The sequence below is a fragment of the Suillus bovinus genome, assembly GCF_016758785.1.
Source record: "Suillus bovinus strain UH-Sbo-P2 chromosome Unknown EDB93scaffold_131, whole genome shotgun sequence".
Taxonomy (NCBI): Eukaryota; Fungi; Basidiomycota; class Agaricomycetes; order Boletales; family Suillaceae; genus Suillus; species Suillus bovinus.
Genome location: NW_024542187.1, coordinates 39919 through 57661, shown reverse-complemented (window position 1 = coordinate 57661; position 17743 = coordinate 39919). Strand labels below are relative to the sequence as shown.

The following is a 17743-nucleotide window of genomic DNA, read 5'->3' as shown; positions in this document are numbered from 1 at the left end:
TGTTGATGTGCAGTGCAAAGGAGGCATAATTGAATGAAAGAGTCAGTATAATTGACTACTTGGAGGATATGGTGGTCAAATGAGAGGGCAGGTGTTCAATGATGTACTATGAACAATTGCTGTCAGCAAATGCTGATAACAATTCAAACTGAGTCAGCACTCAGCCACACATTGTCACGCTTCGACTCTCGATAAGTACTTCCATAATTTCAGCTGCCTCTTAGATCTATTATTCGGCTAGCTCTGTTGACCACCATCTCCCGCTCTCATATCAAAGCCCTCTGGTGTGCTACAGATGATCTACCATTCAGGACATGCGACAGTCTGGACTCATTGAGGGTGGGTGGCTCCAGGCGGGTATTCACAGCGTGCGACTGAGTGCAAGACCATGCTATTTACTAGATACAGATTTGTACTATACTAGTTTAATGTAGTTACTAGTTACAGCCTGTATTAATACATGCTTTTTAACTTTTTCAGTACTTTTCACCTTTTCCACTTATTTCAGGCTTGTTACTAATATAAGTGCACAAAAATTTGATAAAAAGTTGAAAAAGTAAACTCATGATTTCCTGCAGACTCCTACCCAGCCACCCGTGGGGAGAAGTCCTCTGAACCTAGAACCAATACAAATAGAACCATACATTAGTCATCATACTATAGCCGAAATTTTGGAGGACAACTCCCCACGAGCGACTGGCAAAACTTGTTGTGGCACAAAAGTTGAACACTGTTTGTCTCACCTAAAAAATTCAGACCTAAGTATGAGTCAGCAATGAGCTCCCACCTCCCGCCCTGCCACTCCCATATATGGTCATGTTCTTTCGTAGTACGTACACATACACATTGAACTTGTAATAGAGCACGCAGCATTACATTTAAAATAGTATCCCTATGAGACAATGAGAAGTTAGCTGTAACCCCCTTCCTCGTGTGGTAGGATGCCTGCCATTCCTCCAAACAATGCTGTGGACAGTGTCCTCCGGCTTATGAAGTATCACTCTTGGACCTTACAAAAACAATCATGTCAACACTGCAGCAAAACTATCAGCCAATAAAGGACTCACTTCAGCAACATGCGGCTGAAATCTGCTGTCTTCTCTTCTTGTCCACTGGATGCCCCAGAATGTTAGCATTTTACCCGCGCCTGTTGGAGCAATGGTAATGACATCTTTCTGATCTAGTTGTGCGCATGCACATTCCAACTGGAACTTGCACGGTGCAATGTCAAAAGTAACACTGACAGTGTCTTCAATCATTGAAGCATCTGGGATTGTATATTGTAGAGCAGACATTGATCGTGTAATAGATTGTCAAGATAGATGAAGATACCATATATGGGAGTGGCGGGGCAGGAGGCGGGAGCTCGTTGCTGACTCATACTTAGGTCTGAATTTTTTAAGTGAGACAAACAGTGTTCAACTTTTGTGCCACAACAAGTTTTGCCAGTCGCTCGTGGGGAGTTGTCCTCCAAAATTTCGGCTATAGTATGATGACTAATGTATGGTTCTATTTGTATTGGTTCTAGGTTCAGAGGACTTCTCCCCATAGGTGGCTGGGTAGAAGTCTGTATTTCCTGATGCTAGGATTCTATTGGTTTAATGGAAGAAAGGTGAAATAAAGAAGAGACTATAGATCAGCAGTGTGATGGGCGATTTGGACAGTGGTGCGTAAAAATATGAATACTAGCTAGAGAGCCTATATGAGTCATAGGCTGATGGGGATGATCAACTTCAGGTTGATTTATGATACACATTCTGGTGGGTACCTTTTATGAATGCATGGACCACCTCCTGTAACATAGTAATGTCTCCTTCAATCCCCCCATAGTCAGCAAACTACCTTCCATTCAGTGATGAATCTATGTCAGCTGCCCTTGTCAGTGGCTAAACACCCTGTATTTCGCAAACAAAATATTCATCATGATATTGACTTCATTACACACTAATAGTACATTTGTTCTGCATCTGAGTCATAGTATGCCATGTTTCAACAACTGCTTTGGTACGAGAGCGGTGTGCACAACTTCAAGATATTCAAGAAATGGTGATGTGAACAATGAAGGACTTGCTGTTGGCCGCCTCATGGACATAATTCACATCCACCCTGGTCCCCCTTGCACTGGTCTTCTGCATCTCAGACCATTGATCCCAAGCAACCTGTTTAGAGCGCTGCCATCCATGTAGTACTCGGGGTGAATATTAGTTGCCGTGGCCAGAGGCACAAGGTCAGTGTTGATGTTGCACCACCTCTTGTAGTTGTGGATGCCTAGCACAACAAGGAACTTCTCCCTGGTACCGCTTATGAAGCGGAGCCCACCAGACATACCACTTCCGCCCATGGTGAGTGTCTGGATCGAGTCTGTGTTGGACCACCTCCCGTTATGCCACACATTTTTCTCAGCAACATCAGGAAATCATGAGTTTACCTTTTTTACTCTTTTTCCCACCTTTTGCAACTTATTTCAAACAGATCTCCTTTTTTTCTGGAAATTGACAACTGCTTCGAAATTGAGTATTCCAATATGTTTGTTAGACCTAAGAGACATGTTTCATTGCATAAGACCAACAATTAGTTTGAGGTGTGAAGTTTGAGTGACACATTCATGCTGATAATTTTCTTTCTTGAATACTCTCTTGAGCTACCATCTTGCAAATTGAAAATCCGAAAATTTGACAGCATGCTCTTATGATGATTGCTAATAAATCCTGATAGTCCAGTTGGGACCAGGCAGTAATTTAAGAAAAATAAGTAGATCCATTTCAAATAAGTGGCAAAAGGTGGGAAAAGGAGTGAAAAAGGTAAACTCATGATTTACTGATGCACATGCATGTCAATGCAGAAGCTATCAATCTGGCTCGGTCCCACTGTCGATGCTTTCAATTAAACCATTGCAAACAGAATCAGCCGCGGTGATAGGAGCACGTCGAAATAAGAAAAGTATACACACATTGGCAGTGTCGAACCCTGCGGGAGACAAAATGTAATCATGGCGGCCCCCATTGGAAGGTTATGGATATTTACTTCAAATTTTGACACTCGAACAAGAACACACATTTCGGCGGACGGACAGTGAGTGACTCAGAGATTATGAGACGAGGCGGCGACATACTATACTTTGACCATTGAAAATAACAAGTTGTCAACTTGAAGTTGGACACGAATCATTATGTAAGTTACCAAAAATATAACCTTCAACGCTTTTTGCTGACTCAGGTCATTTAAATTTGCCTGCTGATGCGATGTTATTCTCACGCTAGGACTAGCTGTGAAGGCGGAGTGCCTTGAACATTCTGAACGACAGACACTGCAACTCGGCAGATTCAAGTTTAGTTCCAAGTTTATGCAGGTTGGGCGTCTTTTGCAGCTCGTTTGACTGACAGTTGACTTTGACAGTTGATTCACCCCGGACTCAACTCGGGCCGACAGGGTCACCAGTGACTACTATAGCAAAAACTTATAGCAGTTGCGTGTGCAAAATGTACCATGGCCCATGTGCTCCCGTTGATCCAACTTCTGACAAGTATAGGCTCACTATTTCGATTACAATGCCATCTACCTGTCACGGCGACGTTATGAAAGGAATACAAACTGAAGGTATGAAGGACAGCCGACCACAGCTACGAACTTCCCAGCACTTAATTTAACGCCCAGGGGAGTCGGTTCGTGGAGAAGCCGGCTGTCTAGTAAATCAAGGGCTACCATGTGCTGTCACCTTGTTGAATAATTAGGATCTTCAGCGCCAGGTACCGGCGCACGAAGGAGACGCTGGCTGAGTCGCAAAACAAGAAAGGAGGTGCAACATACCATGCCATCCGAAACATATAAAAACCTGCTTGCTGAGACTCTAACTTCAGAATTCAAGCTCTTCAATTCACACTTCATCTCAACTACCAGCACTACACTTCCTGTTTAACAATCCGAAACAATGGCACCCCGTCCCTTCGTCAGGAATTTGACCTTCCAGTCGTGAGTGTCTGCGATCTCGTTTTCACAAATTCTTCAACCGACTCGTCGTCGTTTCGCAGCAACAACCTCGGAAAGGAGGTCACTCTCATGCTCGCTTGGAGCCCCAACCTGGATGGCCTCTACCAGGACGTCTTCCCGATAGTTTGGAAGTAAGTGTGCCTACTTCGACTGGGGGCGATTTTAAACCTTGTAATTTTTTCAGGGTCACCAAATTCGGGAAGGAGGGTGCGTCTTCCTGTCTTTTGCTGCCAAATCGCTAACTTACACATGACCCCTATTTACAGGTCCATACAGGGCTACCGCGACCTACACGGCCCAGTAAGATGATCGACCAGAACGATGGTCTTGAAAGTCGCTTATATGTTGTACAGACTCGCTTTCTCCAGAGCTCAGGTCGATGCCGGGAAGGTCATCGGCGCTGCAACCTCCGTCAATATTAATGTGAGCGACCCTCTTTCACTTATTGAACTGCTAGCACCAATGCAAGTCATGATGCAGATTAACCAGAAGACAATGCTGACTGAGGCCAACGAGGTCTATCATTTCTCTGTAAGTCTGACGTTTGTCGACATTCATCTCGACCACCGACGAATATCTCGTGTAGCCCCCTGAGTCGGGACCCCCTGGTATCCTGCAGGCCCAGAACCACACTGGTTCTATTCAAGAGATCGCAGTCGGTTTGTGACCATCATCGTCTCCTCTTTTTTCACTTGAGTTTATTGTCCACTTCCAGGCTTCGTAAACAAAGGAGATTTCATGCCCACCCCCGTACTCTACTTCAGCGATGTCGGGTATGTTATCTTTCTTGTATATCTTGTTCGGGACGTTCACGATATACAACGCAGAGATGGCAGTCGCGTCACAGCGAAGTACACTCCGGTCCTGCGTGCCTACATTACGGCCGACTATGAAGAGACCGCGATCTTACGAGGTCAAGTTGACACTCCTGCGATCTGGACGCAGGACCTCACTGGGCTTGCTCAGAACACGACTTGGAACCTCGCGCGGGACCCGAACACCGGACGTTACTCACTCACCCATGCTTAATTGAGGAATGCGACAACGGTAGCGCCTAATATCTGTTCGGTGAGGCCTACATCTCAATGTTCACTCTGCGTTTATAGTATCTTCGTTCAAACCAATTACCTCACTTGGTTTTGCTTGTTTATTATGTATTTCGCAAGAGTGGATAATTGTAGAATTTCTCATGGCGCTTTATCTATGTGTTTGAATCTTGAATTCTGTTGAACCAGATCTCTTGAGTGTGCATGTAAAGATGTTGGCTTTTTGAGACCATTGACCTATCGAACGCGGAGGCTCAGGTCCCGAGACAATTACCGGTAGCAGTAGACAGGGGTTATTACCTGTTTAAAAAGACGCCCGATTGACAAGTGAACATTTCAGGCCGTCTGCTCACTGTTGATATTAAAATTAGTCATAGTAAGGTACTGACCTGAAGTTCTTTAGTCTACCATTCACTTGATTGCACTGGCAGTCGTGATAATGGAAACCGACTCCATTCCTGATACGGCCCTGGTCAGCATGGCGCCGAATGGGAGGGCCTTCCACGAGTTGTTCTCTTCTCTAGATGTTGATATTGTACTCGGTACCAAATATCATACTCTGTTTCGTATCCACTCATGGACGCTCAACATAACATCGGGCTGGTTTCGATCTCTCTTTTCCATGCCTCGGGCCTTTATGCAGCTGCAATCCGTTGTGGATGGGAAGAATAGGCCAAACATACATCCGCGCAGTCGCTCGCTCTCAGCATCTAGGCGCCAGGCACCGGAACGTCAACCCACGCTCCGAAAATACACAGACGCTGGCCGACATGATAGATTTGCATCGCAATTGACGTGAGGGCATCCGGAGATAACCCGATGAGCAGCCGTTCGTGATAGGAAGCACGAGGGCATCTTGCCCGCGGTACAGATGCGAAGATTCAAAACTATCAGCTCAAGTATTTGGCGATGGATGTACAACTTGGAGACACATTCGTTGATGTGGGATTGGCCGACTCGGATTGACCTGAGGCGATGCACCAAGTGCCCTAATACTGGGTGCGTGTGTGTGGTCCTAAAACGAGACGAAACGAAGTACCATAGTCCACGATGAATCTGAGATTAAGTTAGTCGAGCAAATGCACTCAAATTGGAATTTACTCTCATCCATGCTCGGCGAGTCCTGCAAGGGCAGCTGCACATTGCCTGTCCTCTGCTACGCTTGTCAGAAAGCAGCAGCAGCAACACACAACCCGGCTCCATTTTCGCTACAAAAGAATCTCCTTCGAGACCAACTTACTATTAAGGAGCCGAGAAGGAAAACCTGGGGAAAGGTACGTACACTGCCACTGTCACTTGCGGCGGCAAAGCTTCGTGCACGCGACAACATATTTTTAGAACAAATTGACTGTTGTGTACTGAAATCTGAATGGTGTCAAAATAATGTGATTTGACGACATCAATGCACGTGCCAGCGGCGGCGACTCTGTATGAGTTCGGCCAGTGGGATTCTCGCAAGTCGAAACGTCCGTACGGCGTAACAAGACTCGGAACAACAGCTGACATGCATGTTCACTCGTCAATCGGGCGTCTTTTTAAACAGGTAATAACCCCTGTCTACTACTACCGGTAATTGTCTTGGGACCTGAGTTTCCGCGTCAATGTTCGATTGGTCAATGGTCTCGAAAAGCCAACATCTTGACATGCACGAGAGGTCTTGTTCAACAAAATTTAAGATTCAAACACATAGATAAAGCGCCATAAGAAATTCTACAATTATCCACTCTTGCGAAATACATAACAGACAAGCAAAACCAAGTGAGGTGATTGGTTTGAACGAAGATACTATAAAAGCAGAGTGAACATTAAGATGTAGGCCTCACCGAACAGATATTGCGTACCGTTGTCGCATTCCTCAATTAAGCATGGGTGAGTGTGTAACGTCCAGTGTTCGGGTCGCGCGCGAGGTTCCAAGTTGTGTTCTGAGCAAGTCCAGTGAGGTCCTGCGACCAGATCGCAGGAGTGTCGACTTGGCCTCGTAAGATCGCGGTCTCTTCATAGTCCGCTGTAATGTAGGCACGCAGGACCGGAGTGTACTTCGCCGTGACGCGACTGCCATCTCTGCGTTGTATATTGTGAACGTCCTGAAGGAGAAATACAAGAAAGATGACATACCCAACATCGTTGAAGTAGAGTACGGGAGTGGGCATAAAGTCTCCTTTGTTTACGAAGCCTGGAAGTGGACAATAAATTCAAGTGAAAAAGAGGAGAAGATGATGGTCACAAACCGACTGCGATTTCTTGAATAGCACCAGTGTGGTTCTGGGCCTGCAGGATGCCAGCGGGTCCCGACTCAGGGGGCTACACGAGATATTCGTCGGTGGTCGAGATGAATGTCGACAAAAGTCAGACTTACAGAGAAATGATAGACCTCGTTGGCCTCAGTCAGCATTGTCTTCTGGTTGATCTGCATCATGACTTGCATTGGTGCTAGCAATTTAATAAGTGAAAGAGGGTCGCTCACATTAATATTGACGGAGGTTGCAGCGCTGATGACCTTCCCGGACTCGACCTGGACTCTGGAGAAAGCAAGTCTGTACAATATATAAGCGACTTTCGACACCATTGTTCTCATCAAACCATCTTACTGGGACGTGTAGGTCGCGGTAGCCCTGTATGGACCTGTAAATAGGGGTCATGTGTAAGTTAGCGACTTGGCAGCAAAAGATAGGAGGACACACCATCCTTCCCGAATTTGGTGACCCTGAAAAAATTACAAGGTTTCAAATCATCCAGAGTCGAAGTAGGCACACTTACTTCCAAACTATCGGGAAGACGTCCTGGTAGAGGCCATCCAGGTTGGGGCTCCAAGCGAGCATGATAGTGACCTCCTTTCCGAGGTTGTTGCTGCGAAACGACGACAAGTCGGTTGAAAATTTTGTGTAAACGAGATCGCAGACACTCACGACTGGAAGGTCAAATTCCTGACGAAGGGACGGGATGCCATTGTTTCGATTGTTAAACACGAAGTGTAGTGCTGGTAGTTAAGATGAAGTGTGAATTGAAGAGCTTGAATTCTGAAGTTAGAGTCTCAGCAAGCAGGTTTTTATATGTTTCGGATGGCATAATATGTTGCACCTCCTTTCTTGTTTTACGACTCAACCAGCGTCTCCTTCGTGCGCCGGTACCTGGCGCTGAAGATCCTAATTATTCGGCAAAGTGATAGCATATGATGGCCCTTGATTTACTAGACAGCTGGCTTCTCCACGAACCGACTCCCCTGGGCGTTCAATTTGGTGCTGGGAAGTTCGTAGCTGTGGTCGGCTGTCCTTCATACCTTCAGTTTGTATTCCTTTCATAACGTCGCCGTGACAGGTGGATAGGGATTAGCGCCGAGTACCAAATACTGGGATCTGGTCTGCCTGCTCAGGTAGATGACATTGTAATCGAAATAGTGAGCCTATACTTGTCAGAAGTTGGATCAACGGGAGCACATGGGCCATGGTACATTTTGCACACGCAACTGCTATATGTTTTTGCTATAGTAGTCAGTGACCCTGTCGGCCCGAGTTGAATCCGGGGTGAATCAACTGTCAAAGTCAAATGTCAGTCAAACGAGCTGCAAAAGACGCCCGACCTGCATAAACTTGGAACTAAACTTGACTCTGCCGAGTTGCAGTGTCTGTCGTTCAGAACGTTCAAGGCACTCCGCCTTCACAGCTGGTCCTAGAATAACATCGCATCAGCAGGCAAATTTAAATGGCCTTCATCCGAGTCAGCAAAAAGCGTTGAAGGTTATATTGAATTCTTTGATAACTTACATAATCATTGGTGTCCAACTTCATGTTGACAACTTGTTGTTTTGGTCAAAGTATATGTCGCCGCCTCGTCTCATGTAATCTCTGAGTCACTCACAGTCCGCCCCTCCACACTCGATCCAGTGGTTTGGAAGGAAGGAAGGTTTATTTTGCTTTGTCGTTGACATCTTGCTGTCCGCCGAAATGTGTTCTTGTTCGAGTGTCAAAATTTGAAGTAAATATCCCTACTAATCTTCCAATGGGGGCCGCCGCCGCCATCATGATTACATTTTGTCTCCCGCAGGGTTCGACACTGCCAATGTGTGGATACTTTTCTTATTTCGACGTGCTCCTATCACCGCGGCTGATTCTGTTTGCAATGGTTTAATTGAAAGCATCGACAGTGGGACCGAGCCAGATTGATAGCTTTTGCAGTGACATGCGTGTGTGTGGTGGCACCAACTCTTACGAAAGGTTAGAATATAAAATTATCGCTTTTAAAAAAATCCGAAGTCATCTACACTCATCTACACGATGCCTAGGATATTCAACCGTACGTCTTCGTCCCTCGCCTGCTGTTGGTACCACAAAACTATCAAGTTTGGTATACAATACTGCGGGTGGAAATGCACAAGGAAGGCGAGGGCTTGGAGGGTCTTAACAGCGCAAGGTAGCTTTATTTACATTGTTCCCAAGCAGGTACCTCCTGACGCAGCCCATCAGTGAACCGGTATTCGGCATCCCACCGGTTGAAGCAGGATGGGCGTCTTGCAGCTTGTTTGACTGAACTTTGACTTTGACAGTTCATTCACCCCAGACTCGACTCCGGCCGACGGAGCCAGGACTATGGATATTGCAATCACGCGTTGTAAAATGCGCCCTGGCCTATGGGCTTCCCGTGACTGAACACCCTGTAAGTCTAGTCCCACCCTGTTTCGACCCAATGACATCTACCTTAGTAGGCAGATCAAACAGTGCTTGGCACTCGGTACTGATCCCTAACATCAGGAAAAAGGTATGATAGCCAATCAACATCAGCTACAAACCTCCCAGCGCGCATCTCAAACGCCCAGGGAAATCGGGTTGTGGAGAAGCCGGCTGTCTACCAAGTCAATGGCCATCATGTGCTCCCACGTTATCAAATAATTAGGACACCCAGCGTCAGGTACCAAGGCACAAGGAAAACGCTGACCATATCGCAAACTAAGGAAGGAGGTACAGCCTACTATATAGCCGAATCATATAAACGCCTCTTTGCCGAAACTCTAACTACAGAAATCAAGCTCACTCAACCTCCATTACTAGTACACTTTTTGTTTAATCACCTGAAACAATGACATCCCGTCCCTTCGTCAGGAATTTGACCTTCCAGTCGTGAGTATCTGCGATCTCGCTCGACATACAATTTTCACCGGACTCGCCGTCGTTTCGCAGCAACAACCTTGGCAAACAGGTCACGCTCATGCTCGCTTGGGATGCTCACATGGAAGGTCTATACAATGATGTCTTCCCAATAGTTTGGAAGTAAGTGGGCCTACTGTGGCCCGGGACAATTTGAAACCTTTACAATTTTTTCAGGGTCAGCAAGTTCGGAAAGGAGGGTGCATATTCCTATTCTTTTGCTGCCAGATTGCCAACTTATATAACCTCTCTTTCCAGGTCTATTTTGGCTTCAAGCAACCTACACGGCCCAGTAAGATGCTCGACGAAAAAATAGTCATAAAAGTTGCTTATTTACTATAGACTTGCTTTCTCCAAAACCCAGGTCAATAATGGGGAGGTAACTAGCGCTGGAACCTCTGTCAATATCAATGTAAGTGACTCTCATTTACCCTGAAATTGTTAGCACCAACGCAAGCCATGATGCAGAACGGCGAGAAAACAACCCTGACAGAGACCAACGAGCTCTATCAATTCTCTGTAAGTCTGGCCTCCGTTGGAATTCATCTCGATCATTGACGAATATCTCGTGTAGCCCCCTGAGGCAGGAACCCCTGACACCCTGCAGGCCGTGAACTACACTGGAACCATTGAAGATATCGCAGTTGGTTTGTGACCATCATCGTCTTCTTTTGTTTCACCTTACTGTATTGTCTACCCCCAGGCTTTGTCAATAAAGGTCATTTGATACCCACGCCCGTACTCTACTTCAGCGATATCGGGTATGTCATCTTTCCTGTATCTCTCCTTCAGAACATTCACATACAAAATGCAGAGATGGCAGTCGTGTCAAGGTAAAGTTCACTCCGGTTCTGTGCGCCTACATCACGTCGGACTATAAAGAGGCTGCGATCTTACGAGGTCAAGTAGACGCCACTGCGATCTGGACACAAGACCTCACTGCGCTTTCCCAGAGCACGACTTGGAACCTCACGCGCGACCCGAACACTGGACGTTACTCGATCGCTCATGCTTGATTAACGAATGCGACATTGATGCACCTCAATATATGTTCTGTGGGGTCTGCATCGCAGTGTTTTCTCTTCTTTCATAGTATCTTCGTCCAAACCAATGGCCTCACTTAGTTACTTATCTTCTTATAAGATTTCTTGTCTGTCAGGTATTCCGCAAGGGCTGAGAGTTATAGAGGTCCTCATGGAATTTTACCTGTGTTCCTATTCTCTTGCTGCCAAGTTGCCAACTTACGTATGGCTTCTCTTTCCAGGTCCATACAAGGCTACCGCGACCTACATAGCCCAGTAAGATTATCAATGGTCTTAAATGTCGCTTATATATTGTATAGACTTACTTTTCCCAGCTGAGCACAGGATCAGCGTTGCAATCTCCGTCAGTAGCACGTGAGTAACTCGCGCTACTCTGAAATTGCTAACACCAACGCACGCCATGATGCAGAACGGCGAGAAAACAACTCTGGCCGAGGCCAACGAGGTCTATCATGTCTGTGTAAGTCTAGCTTCCGTTCATGTTTATCTCAACCACCGACGGATATCTCGTTTGATTTCAAACAGATATGACAGACAAAAGACAAGCAACTAAGTGAGGCCATTGGTTTGGACGAAGATATTATGAGAACAGATTGAACATGGAGATGTAGACCTTACTGAACAGATATTTAGGCGCAGCAACGTCGCATTCCTTAATCAAGCATGGACGATCGAGTAACGTCCAGTGTTCGGGTTGCGTGTGCATGTGAGGTTCCAAGTTGTGCTTTGGGCAAGCGTAGTGAGGTCCTACTTTCCGATCTGACCGATGTCAACTTGACCTCGTAATATTGTGTCTAATGGCACAGTACTACGTTTCATGTTGTCTGAGGAAGGCAATACACTCCCAAATGAGACACAAAGTCTCGACCCTGTCGAACAAACAGCGCGCGCGCACTCAGTATTAGGGCACTTGGCACCCCAACACGCAGTTGCCTCGGCCAATCAGATGATCCCACATCAACGACCATGTTTCCTAGCGGCCGTACATCCATCTCCACCACAACTCCGTAGTACTTGAGCTCTCTCCACTTATGATGATCAATCTTCGATCTGCACCGCGGGAAAGATGCCCTCGTATTGCGATGAAAGTTTATCAGGTCAAGCACGGCACCTGTGCATATCTTTCGGAGGATGGCTTGGTGTTCCAGTGCGTAGACATTCCGAGCGAGTCACTGCGCTGATGCGTGTTTGGCCTCCTCTTTCCATTCACACGGGTTGCGGCTGCATAACGACGTAGAGGCTGGTCTAAGAGCGGGGGTGTCATGATAAGCACGCGTATGAACGAGACAGGCTCCGAGATTTCGGATCTTTCTGCGGCAGATAACAATGCATCAACCTCGTCATACCATGTCAGTGTATTTATCGGCAGATCGATGACCTCGGTGTGATTCGGAACTTCAAACTGTAAGATTTCGAACATATACCATAAAGCCACAAAAGAAAATTTACGTCTTTGCGAAATACATGACAGACAAGCGATCTTATAAAAAGGCAAGCAACTACGTGAGGCCATTGGTTTGGACGAAGATACTATGGAAGCAGATTAGACACCAAGACCCCACAGGACAAATTTTAGGCGCACCGATGTCGCGTTCCTTAATCAAGCATGGGTGATTGTGTAACGTCCAGTGTTCGCGTCGCGCGAGATGTTCCAAGTTGTGTTCTGGGCAAGTCCAGTGAGGTCCTGCGACCAGATCGCAGGGGTGTCGACTTGACTTCGTAAGACCGCGGTCTCTTCATAGTCCGACGTGACGTAGGCACGTAGGGTCGGAGTGAACTTTACCGTGACGCGACTGTTATTTCTGCGTTTTGTACTGTGAACGCTCTGAAGGAGTGATAGAGGAATACGACATACCCAACATCGCTGAAGTAGAGTGCGGGCGTGGGCATAAAGTCTCCTTTGTTTACAAAGCCTGGAGGTGGACAATAAACTCAGGTGAAAAAGAGGACACGATGATGGTTACAAACCGATTGCCATTCCTTGAGGAGTCCCAGTGCAGTTCTGGGCCTGCATGGTACCATAGGTTCCCGCCTGAGGGGGCTACACCAGGTATTCGTCGGTGGCCGAGATAAATATCAACGAAAGCCAGACTTACAGAGAAATGATAGACCTCGTTGGCTTCTGTCAGGGTTGTTTTCTCGCCGTGCTGCATCATGGCTTGTATTGGTGCTAGCAATTTGATAAGTGAAAGAGGGTCGCTCACATTAATACTGACGGAGGTTGCAGCGCTGATGACCTTCCCGGCCTCGAACTGGGCTCTGGAGAAAGCAAATCTGTACGATATATAAGCGACTTTCAAGACCATCGTTCTTGTCAATGATCTTACTGGGCTGTGTAGGTCGCGGTAGCCTTGTATGGACCTGGAAATAGGGATCATGTGTAAGTTAGCTATTTGGCAGCAAAAGATAGGAAAACGCACCCTCCTTCCCAAATTTGATGACCCTGAAAAAATTACAAGGTTGAAAATCGCCCCCAGTCGAAGTAGGCACACTTACTTCCAAACTATCGGGAAGACGTCCTGGTAGAGGCCATCCAGGTTGGAGCTCCAAGCGAGCATGATGGTCACCTCCTTGCCGAGGTTGTTGCTGCGAGTCGGGTGAAAAATTGATGCACAATAAAATCGCAGACACTCACGACTGGAAGGTCAAATTCCTGACGAATGGTGACATTGTTTCGGATTGCTAAACACAAAGTGTGATTGAGATTGAGTGTGGGATGAATAGCTTGAGTGCTGCAGCAAGAGTCTCGGCGAGGAGGGTTTTATATGTTTCGGATCATAGGCTGTTGCCTCCTTTATAGATTTGAGATTCAGCCAGCGTCTCTCTCGTGCTTCTGTACCTGACGCTGGGGACCGTAAGTATTCAACAGGGCGATAGCACATGATGGCCCTCGACTTGCTGATAGACGGCTTCTTCACGACCCGATTTCCCTGGGCGTTCGAGTTGCGCGTTGGGAAGTCCGCAGCTGTTCCTTCTTTTTGTGCTTCTTTCATAACGTCACAGTGGATAGCCTGGATGAGTACTACCGAGTACTGGTATTTGATCTGTCTGCTAAGGTAGAGAATATTAGGACCGAAATAGTGGACATACTAGTATATACTTGACTCAGCCATGAGGAGCCCGTGGGGGATGGGGCACTGGGCGACTGCAGTCTCTTTTTGCTGCCTCTGAATCATGATGAACTGTCAAAGTCACATGTTGAACCTACCAGATTTCAACGGTGCATGTGACTAAACTTCGAGTTCCAGTGACGTTCAGAACGTTCAAGGCGCTTCGCCTGCACAGCTAGTTGTTTGATTTAGATCTGAAATCTTGAAAGAGGTAACCCCCGACTTACCGGCAACTTCCATGCAGTATTACCCGGCGAGACCACAACACTGACTCGCAAAAGACGTTTCAGAGTCTCACTCTCCCATAATCTGAACCCGTACGTTAAACTTTCTTTCTCAGCTTAAAGTTCTGATCGATGGTAACGAAAGCCCCTGCAACTGCAACGTACTGTCTGCCTCATTTCACTCTCTTCTAACGCCGACCTTTCCGCAACCAACCTGCGGTGTTAAGGGGTACATCATTTGTTTACCAATGGAGTCCCTTCATTTGAGCTGGTAAAGGACTGTAGAATCAGAGTTGAACCACTCGATACAACTGACGGAATTGACGGGAATATGTTGGAGGCCAATGCCACATTCTAACTCGTTGTTCTTTGATTCATGCTGGCTTGCTAATTCTCCCAAAAAGAGTGACAAGACATGGTAGGCACCACATTCGCGGTATGCGTCCCGTCAATCAAAATTACTGTCCAAGCTTAAAGGTGTGTTTCTGCACGCGCATCCTTAAATCTCAACATATCACTATGACAATCTCTGCAGACTATCTGTATCATCCCACATTCGATTGAACATTCACAGCTTTCGGTTCATGTTTTATCATTTTGGTATCTACATCCCCCTTAACTGATAACATTCACGACTCCATTTTTGCCTGCCTTTGGCTTTGTTACATTTTTCTCATTCAGTACGTGCATGAAACCCCCGTACCACACAGAAAGTTATTAATACTACAAAAACATCTGATATTCTCTCATTATCCATGCTGCCTTCGCTGCTATGGTAACTCACTGTTTTATCAGGGCGGATTCAGTGAGGGTGAATGATTCGAGTATGGTTAGTATCTCAGTCGAAAGAGGTTGTTCAACTCAGCAATTACGACTTTGATATGTCTAAATCACAACCACATCATATGCATCGTGAGCAACCGCTCGAACACATACATAAAACCTCATAAGAAGATTTACAACTCTTTGATGACAGAAAAGCATTTTTATACAAAAGCAAGCAATTAAGTCAGGCCATTGGTTTGAACGAAGATACTATAGAAGCAGATTAGACAATGAAGACCTCACAGAACATATTTTCAGGCGCACCGATGTCGCATTCCTTAATCAAGCGTGAGTGACCGATAAATTTCCAGTCCATGAATTGCGCTCGAGGTTCCAAGTCGTGTTCTGAGCAAGTCCAGTGAGGTCCTGCGACCAGACCTCACGACCGTCGACTTGACCTCGTGTCTCTTCATAGTCCGACGTAACGTAGGCACGCAGAACTGGACTGAACTTCGCCGTGATGTGACTGCCATCTCTGCGTTGTGTGCTGTGAACGCTCTAAAGGAGAAATACAAGAAAGAGGACATACTGAACATCGCTGAAGTAGAGTAAGGGCATAGGTATCGAGTCTGCTAGAGAGTGGTTCTGGGCCTCCAGGATGCCAGCGGTTCCCGCCTGAGGGGCCTACACAAGGTATTCATCGGTGGTCGAGATAGATATCAACAGAAGCCAGACTTACAGAGAACTCATTGGCTTTTGTCAGTGTTGTTTTCTCACTGACCTGCATCATGGTTGGCGTTGGTGCTAGCAATTTAATAAGTGAGAGAGGGTCGCTCACATTGATATTGACGGAGGTTTCAGCGCTGGAGACCTTTCTGTTCTATGGAAAGCCAGACCGTGACGGGCCGCCACCGTGCTCTAAGGCCCCCTGAAGCTTCCTATAAGGTCTGTCCGTCTGGAACCCCAATGGGGGAGCTTCAGGGGGCCTGTGCTCTACTTCCAACGCTTCTACTTCTCAGAACCTTCCTAGTAAGGTCAGTGCTTCTGCTGGCCTCCGAACACCCTGTGCGACGACTCGAAAACTTTTAATGGGTCATGTAGATTTATAGGCGGCAGCTGGCTACTGATACACCATGGGGCAGGCGACGACTGCGTCTCTTTTGCTATCTCCGTCGGCTTGGTTTGATCACTTTGATGATATCGATGAACTGTCAAAGTCACATGCTGAAGCTCAACGGCACATGTGACTAAGTTCAGATTTGCAGTGGCGTTCAAGGCGCCTCGCCTGCACAGCTATGTTGATTGTTTTAGAAGAGCAACACCGGTAACTTCCACTGGCACGGTAGCATTAGCCCAGGTCACAGGCCGTTTACTCACTAGTATATCGAAAGAAGGTACTGACCTGAAGTTTTGTTCTAGTCTACCATTTCACTTCCGAATTGCACTGACAGTCACCATGATGGAAACAGAGTCCATTCCTGATACAGCTTTGGTCAACATGGCGAATGGTGGCGCCTTCCACCAGTTGTTCTCTTCTCCAGATGCCGATATTGTACTCGGTGCCAAAGATCATACCCTTTTCCGCATCCACTCATGGACGCTCAAGACGACATCAGGCTGGTTCCGGTCTCTCTTTTCCATGCCTCAACGAAGCTCCCTTCCGAATCACACCGAGGTCATCAATCTAGAGGAAGACTCGCATACACTAGAGAGTCTGCTACTCATGATCTGCGGTCTTCCGATTAACCCACTCACATCGTATGACGAGGTTGATGCATTGTTATTCGCTGCAGAAAAATATGAGATGCCAGGGCCTGTCTCGCTCATACGCGTGCTTATCATGACGCCCCCGCTCTTAGACCAGCCTCTGCGTCTTTATGCAGCCGCAACCCGTTGTGGATGGGAAGAAGAGGCCAAACATGCCTCCGCGCAATCGCTCGCTCTCGACATCTACGCGCCGGAACATCAACCCATCCTGCGAAAAATACACACAGGCGCTGTGCTTGACCTGATAAACTTGCATCGCAATCGACGCGAGGGCATTCGGAAACGTCTGGATGAGCAGCCGTTCGTGATAGGGAGCACGAAGGCATCTTGTCCGCGGTGTAGATGGACGATTGATCATCATACATGGAGAGAGCTCAAGTATAAAGTTGTGATGGAGATGGATGCACGGCCGCTAGGAGACACGGTCGTGGATGTGGGACTGATTGAGTGGCCTGAGGCGGTCGCGTGTTGGGATGCAAAGTGCCCTAATGCTGAGTGCACGTGTGTATTGTACGACAAGGTCGAGACTTTGCGTCTCATTCGGGAGTGTATTGATACCCTTCCTAGAACGACATGAAACGTAGTAGTGCACCATTAGACACGATACTTAGATAGGCTAGTCGAGCAAATGTTATATATTTCGAGGATGGTATAATTTTGACC

At 46.8% G+C, this 17743-nt stretch overlaps 10 protein-coding genes across 10 annotated transcripts; 4 read left to right on the top strand and 6 right to left on the bottom strand.

Moving 5' to 3' along the window:
• Window positions 1–582: 582 nt before the first annotated feature.
• On the bottom strand, window positions 583–1295 carry EDB93DRAFT_1108986 (uncharacterized protein; the record flags this gene model as incomplete). The annotated part of the gene is made up of 3 exons (XM_041447909.1): window positions 583–617; window positions 659–743; window positions 1068–1295. 3 exons carry the CDS (start codon window positions 1293–1295, stop codon window positions 583–585), a joined length of 348 nt encoding a protein of 115 aa, XP_041301378.1.
• An 800-nt stretch (window positions 1296–2095) lies between these two features.
• Window positions 2096–2407, bottom strand: EDB93DRAFT_1095990 (fungal fruit body lectin-domain-containing protein; the record flags this gene model as incomplete). Its single annotated transcript, XM_041446747.1, has 1 exon — window positions 2096–2407. A coding segment is annotated over one exon (312 nt), but the record flags the coding sequence as incomplete, so codon positions are not given.
• Window positions 2408–3745: 1338 nt separating this feature from the next.
• On the top strand, window positions 3746–5433 carry EDB93DRAFT_171499 (uncharacterized protein). Its single transcript, XM_041455581.1, has 10 exons — window positions 3746–3969; window positions 4029–4118; window positions 4172–4194; window positions 4254–4287; window positions 4341–4410; window positions 4468–4518; window positions 4574–4646; window positions 4703–4760; window positions 4815–5034; window positions 5094–5433. Exons 1-9 carry the CDS (start codon window positions 3929–3931, stop codon window positions 5014–5016), a joined length of 642 nt encoding a protein of 213 aa, XP_041301376.1. The 5' UTR covers window positions 3746–3928; the 3' UTR covers window positions 5017–5034; window positions 5094–5433.
• Window positions 5434–5493: 60 nt separating this feature from the next.
• Window positions 5494–5664, top strand: EDB93DRAFT_1057863 (uncharacterized protein; the record flags this gene model as incomplete). Its single annotated transcript, XM_041444775.1, has 1 exon — window positions 5494–5664. A coding segment is annotated over one exon (171 nt), but the record flags the coding sequence as incomplete, so codon positions are not given.
• Window positions 5665–6878: 1214 nt separating this feature from the next.
• Window positions 6879–7980, bottom strand: EDB93DRAFT_1184555 (uncharacterized protein; the record flags this gene model as incomplete). Its single annotated transcript, XM_041450768.1, has 8 exons — window positions 6879–7094; window positions 7149–7206; window positions 7262–7334; window positions 7498–7567; window positions 7622–7655; window positions 7715–7737; window positions 7791–7880; window positions 7940–7980. 8 exons carry the CDS (start codon window positions 7978–7980, stop codon window positions 6893–6895), a joined length of 591 nt encoding a protein of 196 aa, XP_041301374.1. The 3' UTR covers window positions 6879–6892.
• Window positions 7981–9176: 1196 nt separating this feature from the next.
• On the bottom strand, window positions 9177–10267 carry EDB93DRAFT_1184536 (uncharacterized protein). Its single transcript, XM_041450767.1, has 5 exons — window positions 10205–10267; window positions 9733–10144; window positions 9494–9683; window positions 9313–9440; window positions 9177–9244 (listed from the first exon to the last, which is right to left on the bottom strand). The coding sequence occupies exons 2-4, from the start codon at window positions 9803–9805 to the stop codon at window positions 9428–9430; spliced, it is 276 nt and encodes a 91-aa protein (XP_041301373.1). The 5' UTR covers window positions 9806–10144; window positions 10205–10267; the 3' UTR covers window positions 9177–9244; window positions 9313–9427.
• EDB93DRAFT_171073 (uncharacterized protein) lies at window positions 9955–11257 on the top strand. The gene is made up of 9 exons (XM_041455580.1): window positions 9955–10144; window positions 10205–10294; window positions 10349–10371; window positions 10430–10463; window positions 10514–10583; window positions 10640–10690; window positions 10746–10818; window positions 10875–10932; window positions 10986–11257. The coding sequence occupies exons 1-9, from the start codon at window positions 10104–10106 to the stop codon at window positions 11185–11187; spliced, it is 642 nt and encodes a 213-aa protein (XP_041301372.1). The 5' UTR covers window positions 9955–10103; the 3' UTR covers window positions 11188–11257.
• Window positions 11258–12800: 1543 nt separating this feature from the next.
• On the bottom strand, window positions 12801–13904 carry EDB93DRAFT_1184528 (uncharacterized protein). Its single transcript, XM_041450766.1, has 9 exons — window positions 13850–13904; window positions 13711–13800; window positions 13635–13657; window positions 13542–13575; window positions 13419–13488; window positions 13311–13361; window positions 13183–13255; window positions 13070–13127; window positions 12801–13016 (listed from the first exon to the last, which is right to left on the bottom strand). The coding sequence occupies exons 1-9, from the start codon at window positions 13882–13884 to the stop codon at window positions 12815–12817; spliced, it is 636 nt and encodes a 211-aa protein (XP_041301371.1). The 5' UTR covers window positions 13885–13904; the 3' UTR covers window positions 12801–12814.
• Window positions 13905–15655: 1751 nt separating this feature from the next.
• Window positions 15656–16103, bottom strand: EDB93DRAFT_1256652 (uncharacterized protein; the record flags this gene model as incomplete). Its single annotated transcript, XM_041453977.1, has 3 exons — window positions 15656–15848; window positions 15903–15997; window positions 16053–16103. The coding sequence occupies 3 exons, from the start codon at window positions 16101–16103 to the stop codon at window positions 15656–15658; spliced, it is 339 nt and encodes a 112-aa protein (XP_041301370.1).
• A 178-nt stretch (window positions 16104–16281) lies between these two features.
• Window positions 16282–17732, top strand: EDB93DRAFT_1184498 (uncharacterized protein). Its single transcript, XM_041450765.1, has one exon. The coding sequence runs from the start codon at window positions 16770–16772 to the stop codon at window positions 17655–17657; it is 888 nt and encodes a 295-aa protein (XP_041301369.1). The 5' UTR covers window positions 16282–16769; the 3' UTR covers window positions 17658–17732.
• The last annotated feature ends 11 nt before the right edge of the window (window positions 17733–17743 follow it).

Coding starts and splice junctions, on each gene's coding strand:
- EDB93DRAFT_1184498 (XM_041450765.1), top strand. CDS start 16,770: ATGATGGAAACAGAGTCCATTCCTGATACAGCTTTGGTCAACATGGCG.
- EDB93DRAFT_171073 (XM_041455580.1), top strand. CDS start 10,104: ATGACATCCCGTCCCTTCGTCAGGAATTTGACCTTCCAGTC. Junction 10,145..10,204: donor AGGAATTTGACCTTCCAGTC/GTGAGTATCTGC, acceptor GTCGTTTCGCAG/CAACAACCTTGGCAAACAGG. Junction 10,584..10,639: donor GAACCTCTGTCAATATCAAT/GTAAGTGACTCT, acceptor GCCATGATGCAG/AACGGCGAGAAAACAACCCT.
- EDB93DRAFT_171499 (XM_041455581.1), top strand. CDS start 3,929: ATGGCACCCCGTCCCTTCGTCAGGAATTTGACCTTCCAGTC. Junction 4,195..4,253: donor CACCAAATTCGGGAAGGAGG/GTGCGTCTTCCT, acceptor CCCTATTTACAG/GTCCATACAGGGCTACCGCG. Junction 4,411..4,467: donor CAACCTCCGTCAATATTAAT/GTGAGCGACCCT, acceptor GTCATGATGCAG/ATTAACCAGAAGACAATGCT.
- EDB93DRAFT_1184536 (XM_041450767.1), bottom strand. CDS start 9,805: ATGTTGATTGGCTATCATACCTTTTTCCTGATGTTAGGGATCAGTACC. Junction 9,684..9,732: donor CCAAGCACTGTTTGATCTGC/CTACTAAGGTAG, acceptor GACTAGACTTAC/AGGGTGTTCAGTCACGGGAA.
- EDB93DRAFT_1184528 (XM_041450766.1), bottom strand. CDS start 13,884: ATGTCACCATTCGTCAGGAATTTGACCTTCCAGTC. Junction 13,489..13,541: donor ACCGCGACCTACACAGCCCA/GTAAGATCATTG, acceptor TATATCGTACAG/ATTTGCTTTCTCCAGAGCCC. Junction 13,256..13,310: donor ACGAGGTCTATCATTTCTCT/GTAAGTCTGGCT, acceptor TACCTGGTGTAG/CCCCCTCAGGCGGGAACCTA.